Consider the following 8,731-nt stretch of genomic DNA (forward strand, 5'->3'; position numbering starts at 1 on the left):
GAGTTAAAATGATGGGTAATAATAGATTATGTCTGTAATAACGGTCTATATATGGCATGCATGGGCGGTTGATATATACTGTATATATATCAGTGGTGGGCCATCAGGGCCAGCAAAGCCTTCTCTGCTGGCCTAAACAGAATCACAAAGCTATATCTATTTTATAATTTAATAATTTTTCATAAATACACTACATGTATTATAATATTTTTCCCATTATCTTATTTTCTCATTGCACAGCTATTGTCTTCCTCAGTTGCTCTGCTTCCAGTGCAGCTTGTTTTAAGTAGAGCTTTTATCCAATCAGATTTCACCTCTGTGTCTCTAGGTAAGAAGAGAGGCCCGAGGCCTGCAGACTCACAAGTGCATCCATGTGCAGTTTAAGTGAATGGGGACGATATTGTTGATTGTCATAGTCTTCAACCAATCAGATCTTTAGTTTGACATGTTGGTCGTATTCTTTGACGTATCAGAGCCTGCTAGCCGGCCTACAGGTACGTCAGCATTACGTGCAGCTCAGTGTCCATGTGCAGCTCTGCCGTGAGGTGCAGAGTGTGCTGTGATTGGTCAGTGGGCGAGCACGTGACTATCGTGAAACAAAACTTAACAGCAGAGGCTTAGTCGGCGTTGTGAATCACATCAAGTGATGCAGCTCAGCCAATCAAATATGGGCATTCTGACAAGTTTCCTGACTCGAGTGAGATGTACCACAGACCATGACACAGGGGGCTGAGACGAGGAAAGACATTGCAGAGCAGTATGGGCAATGTTCAAGTTGTGAAAGTAAAATTATAAGACAATCTCTTTGGGTCGCGACTTGTCATTAAGGAATGATGGTGGGTCCAACAGCCAGACCTGTATTATTATACAATTTAGATAGACTGAGAACCACTGTCCTCCATGAGCGCAGAAAACATTATATTTTCCTGAATCTAAGCTTCTGCATTTTCCAAATGCTCTAGTACTATTCAAACGTATTGTAAGCCTCATACCGAACAGTTTAATACATACATAGTTACACCCTTAGAAACGAATAATAACTGTGGCGCCATCATGTGGTTATAAGGTGGTATTTCAGCTGCAGGACAACAGTGAAGGCCTAGGTATAAAATGCATCGCCCGCCACTGCATTTCAAGTTGATATCTAAGAAGTTATGAACATTTTTAGCATTAGATTCTTTTTTTTTTTTTACCTAGCTTTGTTTTTTTAGCACTCAATGGCTGAAGGAGGAGAAACGGATTTCTCAAGAAGGACATTTCCAGAAAAAAATTGGACATCGTAAGAAAGGTTCAGCCAACCCCACAGCAGCCCTGACCCAGCCAGGAAAAGGATTTGTACGAATGGTATTTCTGGCTAACAGCGTCGGAGAAGCATTGCACATTTTATGGCTGGGAATGCGTTTCATTTGCAAGGAGCTACACTACGCTAACCTGAGGTGGCTTACCAAGGCAGCAACAAGACACCATAGCACAACAGGACACTTACAAGCTACGGTGCTTTCGAAAACTTTTGCTGAGACCCGAATGGATCTACAACTCAGCGAACAAGTTCGCAGGAGGACCTCTTACTGGAACTGAACCGCACCGATGTTCTGTACAACCGCGGTATTAAAGTCTTTGTAAACAAAGAAATGAGGATGGACTTTGTCTTTAAGTGAACAGCGGCTTTAGTAAGTGAAGTGCTTTTGTGTTTTTACATCTGCAGTAGCGTTACTACTGTGTTAATTTGTCTATGGTGTCGTTTGTATGATACGGTTAATATTGTTCCCTCTGATGTGAATAATACTTGAATGGCTCGTGCTCTTCAGTGTGCCGCAGAATACGTGTTTTAGCGGATTGATGTGTCATGCTTTGTTGTCATATAAATATATGTGACTGGTTCTTGTGAGTTTGTTCTTGTCATTGTGTTAATTACGTTGATTTTGACTATATGCATTGTCCGTTAATAATGAAGCATCCCGTCATGCGCGGGTTTAGGGTCGGACATTTGATTCTTTGTTTGGGGTTTTGTTTTCTTTTACAAAGCACTGCAATTCAGCGGTCTGAAGCGGTCGACCACCGTAACGATGACTGTGTTCCCTTGAGAGGGCGGGAGACCTGTGACGAAGTCCATGGCGATATGGGACCAGGGACGATGTGGCACCGGAAGGGGTTGCAGCAAGCCGGCGGGAGGTTGGACTGGACGGGAACGAAGAGCCTGGCTGGAGATCATTGCGCAGTCGAAGTGTCGGTGAGGTGGTAAGGAGAGAACCTGACCTTTGCTAAACACCTCCCCGATGACATGGTAGGCAGTGGGTATGGAGGCGAGATCTGGCGGGGGAATCGGTAAACCCCCGGGGGAACCTCCAGGGGGCAGCACAGATCCTAGGCAGTTTGCATGACAGTATGGGCTCCATGCAGAAATCCTTCCCACCGTCCAGTCAATCTGAGGGTTATGAGTGGTAAGCCAAGGGTGGCCCAGCACTAAGGGGGTTTTAGGAGAACTGAAGTCTCTCTCTGTGATTTCCAGACAGGATGAGCCGGAGCGGCTGGGTCCGGTGGGTGATGCTGCCCAGGAAGCTGCCGTTCAGGGCGTTGACCATTAGTGGGCATTATAGTGTCTCTAAGGGAATCTGGTTTCTGGCTACTAATTCTGTGTCCACAAAATTTTGCTCTGCTCCAGAGTCCACCAATGCCATCAGGGAGAGAGTGGGAGTGCAGAGAGAGACGCAGGCAACAGTAGTCTCGGTAGTGAGTTGAGAGAGTGCTCGAGTCCACTCGCCAGTATCCCCACCATTACTGGCGAGCGCCCCCTTTTGGCCAAACTGATCAGGAGAGAATCGAATGTCCCGGGCGGCCACAGTACAGACACTCGCCCGCTCTGATCCACCTATCTCTCTCCTGTGGTGAAAGGTGAGCACGGCCGAGCTGCATTGGTTCCACCTCCGAGGTGAAAGAGGGTGACGGACTTGGAGCTCGAGGATGCGTCCGTTTGATCCGATAGGCTGACGCTGGAGGATGGGAGCGGAAGCTTGAAGAGGCTGACGTTGCGAGGGCAATGCCCCTTGGGATCTGTAGTTCCTCTCACGGCGCCTCTCACGCATCCGATTATCTAGCCTGATCGTGAGCTTGATTAGCTCATCCAATGAATTGGCTTCATCACGGGTGGCCAATTCATCCTTTATGGATTCAGATAGTCCGTGAAGGAAAACTCCCCTGAGTGCCGTCTCATCCCACCCGGACTCGGCGGCGAGAATTCGGAAGTCCACTGAGTGTTCCGCCACACTCGATTGGCCCTGTCTCAGTCGGAGAAGGCGCTGAGCCGCATCGGTGGTGTCCACTGGGTGGTCAAACACCCTCCTCAGGTCCTCCACAAAGTTCACATAAGGCACGGTATTAGGCCGATCAAGCCTCAACATGCACGTGGACCAGTCCAGAGCTCTTCTCCGCAATAATCCAACCACGTAGGAAACTTTGGATCTGTCCGAGGCAAAAGCCTGAGGCTGACTGTCAAATACCTGTCAGCATTGAAACAGGAAGCCCCAGCACCTCCCCAGCGTTCCGTCATAGGGATCCGGAGCCGGCACGGGGGATTCCCGGACCGGCTGGGCGGGGACCGGAGAGGATCGTCCGGGTGCTGGAGCCGGATTGACCGTTCAAGGAGAGGAGATCAGGGGGGAAACAAGTGTCAGACAGGGATCCTGACACTATGCTTTTGTGTGTGTGTTGTGCAGGTGGTTCTACAGTAACCTGAGCAGAGGTCAGGCCGAGGACTACCTGCTGAGGATTCCTAGAGACGGAGCTTTCCTCATCCGACAGAGAGAAGGAGAACCAAACTCTTTCGTCATCACGTTCAGGTGCAATGACACTTCAGACTTTATTTGTCTTTGCTGGATCTGTGTGTGCGTGTGTGTGTGTATTAATCATCTCTCTCTCATTCAGAGGTGACGGTAAGGTCAAACACTGTCGCATCCAGAAGGAGGGCAACATGTACCTGCTGGGCACCACAACCGAGTTTGAGAGCCTCGTGGACCTGGTCAACTACTTCAGGAAGAAGCCACTGTATCGCAAGATCAAGCTCCGTTACCCAGTCACCCCCGAGGTGGTGGACCACTTTAGCACAGTGAGTGACTGTAGGAGACATACAAAGACCAGAGATAATTGAGACATAACAGAAAAATGCTTTGAATCAACATATTTTAGAAACATTTAACCAACAAGTCAGAACAAATCCAACGGACTTATTGTAAAGCTGCACCTGACACGTCACTTTCTTCAGGTGATAACCTGCCAGGGGATCTTGCGTTTATCCTCCTCTTCATCTTATCTTTTGGGTAATGGGCCCTAGTCTTTATAAGTGGGATGTCTGTAAATCTGCTCTGTCTGTCTAGGGCAGTGTTTTTCAACCTTTTCTGAGCCGCGGCACATTTTTTACATTAAAAAGATCCCGTGGCACACCAACAACCAAAAACGTTACAAAATGACACCTTTTAGCATAATACAGCATATATGTCAGGGGTGTCAAACTCAATCACAGAGAGGGCCAAAATAAGAAATTGTGACTACGTTGAGGGCCAAATAGAGTCACCATTTAATAAACAGGATAAAAGGGATATTGGACAAAGTGCAAAAAGAATACATGTTTAGGTAGGCTACATTATTGTATGCATACCAGAGCTAGATGTTTGGCATCTTTTCTTGGCTGCTAGTTCATTAATATCTGGGGTTAGGTTCTGTGGAAACCCTCACGATGGAGTGAAGGTGCATCAGTGAGACGACTCCTGTGTGGCTTTGTGTTCATCTTCATCACAGAGAACAGCTGCTCACACAGGTATGTGCTTCCAAACATGCAGAGCATTTGAGCAGCATGTAGGCGGAGTTAAGGCATCGTTTCGGGGGTGAAGCTTGGAAACTGTGCAGCGCCCTCAGAGTCACACTTTGTCTTCAGTGTCATTACACTGGAGGTTTGCTCAGCAAACGGATTGCTGAGCAGTTCAAATTTTTATTTCTGAGATGCAAAGTCGGCAAATCGCCGGGTGAACTCTGTGCCAAGTGCGCCCAGTTATCAGCAAAATGCGCAGTCGGGAATACAGTGGTGGAGACCTTTACTGCATCACACATGTCTGTGATCATACGTCCCCGTCCCTGAAGCTGGAGGTTTAGCGCAGTGAGATGCTTCATTATGTTGCACATAAAGCCAGCTAACATCACCACTTTTCGTCCCGGAGCTCTGTGGTGTGGCGGGCCAGTTATGATAAACATATGATATTTTCTGGCGGGCCGTTGTACCGAGGGCCGGATATATGCTGACAATTTAATAACAAGTCTCTAAATGTGTATGTGTGGAGTATTTCTCCATCGCTGCTCGTCTCGTCCCGCGCGTCATTTCATTCTGCTGTCCTAAATTAACACGTCATTACTGCGCTACCTACTGCCACCCACTGGCATGGAAGAGTATTTATTACTTAGCCAGCCACTATATTGCAGCTCAGACGCTCAACAATGGCAAAGTATTTGCAACAACTAAATAATATTTTTTTTGGACTCATTAAGTGAAATTGGACATTTTCCCACGGCACACCTGACGATCTCTCACGGCACACTGGTGTGCCGCGGCACAGCGGTTGAAAATCACTGGTCTAGGGGACTGCATGGTCCAGGACTGGATCATATCGCTAAGCAAGCTGTGCTGCTAGTGGCTCTGTGATACAGTACTTACACTGAATGATAACATCAGCATGCTCACAATAAAAATGTTGACATGCTGATGTTTGTGTCAGCAGGCCAAAATTTCCTAGTACTCATGGTACAGCTGAGGCTGATGGAAATGTCATTAGTTTTGCAGACCTGTAGTCATGCGCTAAAGCACTGGAGAAACTGATATTTATGCCTGTGGATGGCCCTAGAGGAAACCTCAAGAGATCATTAAAATTATTACAATTCATCATGAGGGTGACATGAATGTTTGAGCCAAACTTTATGGCTATCCATTAAATAGTTGTGGATCAGTGGTGGAAGAAGGATTCAGATTGTTTACTTGGCAAAAAGCTGGAATACCACAGTGTAGAAATACTCAAGGAAAAGTTCAAAAACTGACTTTACGGATAAAAGTATTAGCATCAAAATATGCTTAAAGTAAAAAAAAAATTAAAAAAAATACTCATAATGCAGAACAGCCCATTTTAGAAAAGTATAAATTACTGGATTGTAATTTTTGATGCATCAATGTGTTATATACTTTATTGTTAAAGCAGGTCAATGTGAGGCTTATTTCTTTATAATCTACCCTGCCGGGTAACAGTCAAGTCTTATCTTTAGCCATAATAATGCATCATAATGTATTTATTGATTATATATTTGTATTAATAATCTGAAGCTGCAATGCAACTAGTAATGTGGTGAAGTGAAAAGTGCCATATTTGTCTTTGAGATGTAGTGGAGAAGAAGTATGAAGTAAAGAAAAGAATTGAAGTGCAAGTACCTCAAAATTGAACTTATGTACAGTACTTGAGTAAAGGTACTTTGTCACTTTCCACCACGAATGAAGTTCATCACCAAAGTCATTAGGGTTCATAAACTGGGAACCATGAATGTCTGCAAATGTTTGGGCCCATTATTTTAGTATATGTTAAGATATTTACCAGGATAATTAATAACTAGGATTCATCCTCTGGGCACCATGATCATCTGTACAAAATTGTTATGGCGAACTATCCAATAGTTGCTGAGATATTTTAATTGCACCGACTGACATTGTCATACCTATGACCCCACTGCTGACATGGCTTAAAAAATGATATATTTGAATAAAAAAAACATAGGCCTTCCAATGTCTTCAAAGCTGTTATATTTACACGTTTTATCTCCATCACTGATGCATCCTAGTCACCCATTGTTTTAGCTCTGCTACTGGGCATTGAAGCCTAATATCAGTTGAATATATATACAGGTGCTGGTCATATAATTAGAATATCATCAAAAAGTTGATTTATTTCACTAATTCCATTCAAAAAGTGAAACTTGTCTATTATATTCATTCATTACACACAGACTGATATATTTCAAATGTTTATTTCTGTTAATTTTGATGATTATAACTGACAACTAAGGAAAATCCCAAATTCAGTATCTCACAAAATTAGAATATTGTGAAAAGGTTCAATATTGAAGACACCTGGTGCCACACTCTAATCAGCTAATTAACTCAAAAGACCTGCAAAGGCCTTTAAATGGTCTCTCAGTCTAGTTCTGTAGGCTACACAATCATGGGGAAGACTGCTGACTTGACAGTTGTCCAAAAGACGACCATTGACACCTTGCACAAGGAGGGCAAGACACAAAAGGGCATTGCAAAAGAGGCTGGCTGTTCACAGAGCTCTGTGTCCAAGCACATTAATAGAGAGGCGAAGGGAAGGAAAAGATGTGGTCGAAAAAAGTGTACAAGCAATAGGGATAACCGCACCCTGGAGAGGATTGTGAAACAAAACCGATTCAAAAATGTGGGGGAGATTCAGAAAGAGTGGACTGCAGCTGGAGTCAGTGCTTCAAGAACCGCTACGCACAGACGTATGCAAGACATGGGTTTCAGCTGTCGCATTCCTTGTGTCAAGCCACTCTTGAACAACAGACAGCGTCAGAAGCGTCTCGCCTGGGCTAAAGACAAAAAGGACTGGACTGCTGCTGAGTGGTCCAAAGTTATGTTCTCTGATGAAAGTAAATTTTGCATTTCCTTTGGAAATCAGGGTCCCAGAGTCTGGAGGGAGAGAGGAGAGACACACAATCCACGTTGCTTGAGGTCCAGTGTAAAGTTTCCACAGTCAGTGATGGTTTGGGGTGCCATGTCATCTGCTGGTGTTGGTCCACTGTGTTTTCTGAGGTCCAAGGTCAACGCAGCCGTATACCAGGAAGTTTTAGAGCACTTCATGCTTCCTGCTGCTGACCAACTTTATGGAGATGCAGATTTCATTTTCCAACAGGACTTGGCACCTGTACACAGTGCCAAAGCAACCAGTACCTGGTTTAAGGACCATGGTATCCCTGTTCTTAATTGGCCAGCAAACTCGCCTGACCTTAACCCCATAGAAAATCTATGGGGTATTGTGAAGAGGATAATGTGAAATGCCAGACCCAACAATGCAGAAGAGCTGAAGGCCACTATCAGAGCAACCTGGGCTCTCATAACACCTGAGCAGTGCCACAGACTGATCGACTCCATGCCACGCCGCATTGCTGCAGTAATTCAGGCAAAAGGAGCCCCAACTAAGTATTGAGTGCTGTACATGCTCATACTTTTCATGTTCATACTTTTCAGTTGGCCAAGATTTCTAAAAAGTCCTTTCTTTGTATTGGTCTTAAGTAATATTCTAATTTTCTGAGATACTGAATTTGGGATTTTCCTTAGTTGTCAGTTATAATCATCAAAATTAAAAGAAAAACATTTGAAATATATCAGTCTGTGTGTAATGAATGAATATAATAGACAAGTTTCACTTTTTGAATGGAATTAGTGAAATAAATCAACTTTTTGATGATATTCTAATTATATGACCAGCACCTGTATATATGTTTCTAAACCCAGTAACATGTCATCTGCAACGACTGGTCCCTAAAAGTGTATTGTGCCAACACAGGAGAAAGACTGTGCCTCTCTGTATGAGGTGAAGACGTACGTGGAACCCAACGAGATCGAGCCCTCACTGGTGTGTACACACACACACACACACACACACACACACACACACACACACACACA

General features: G+C 44.6%; 1 protein-coding gene across 2 annotated transcripts in view; it reads left to right on the top strand.

The window, feature by feature from the left end:
- Positions 1-8,731, top strand: part of plcg2 (phospholipase C, gamma 2) — a 47,268-nt gene that overhangs the window by 26,214 nt on the left and 12,323 nt on the right. For both annotated transcript variants that reach the window (XM_031868132.1, XM_031868133.1), the window contains exons 19-21: positions 3,714-3,836; positions 3,922-4,102; positions 8,610-8,678. In XM_031868132.1, the coding sequence (XP_031723992.1) occupies positions 3,714-3,836; positions 3,922-4,102; positions 8,610-8,678 (373 nt within the window). The remainder of the gene's footprint in view (positions 1-3,713; positions 3,837-3,921; positions 4,103-8,609; positions 8,679-8,731) is intronic.

Source organism: Anarrhichthys ocellatus, unplaced genomic scaffold (assembly GCF_004355925.1).
Source record: "Anarrhichthys ocellatus isolate YVR2014 unplaced genomic scaffold, GSC_Weel_1.0 scaffold41, whole genome shotgun sequence".
NCBI lineage: Eukaryota > Metazoa > Chordata > Actinopteri > Perciformes > Anarhichadidae > Anarrhichthys > Anarrhichthys ocellatus.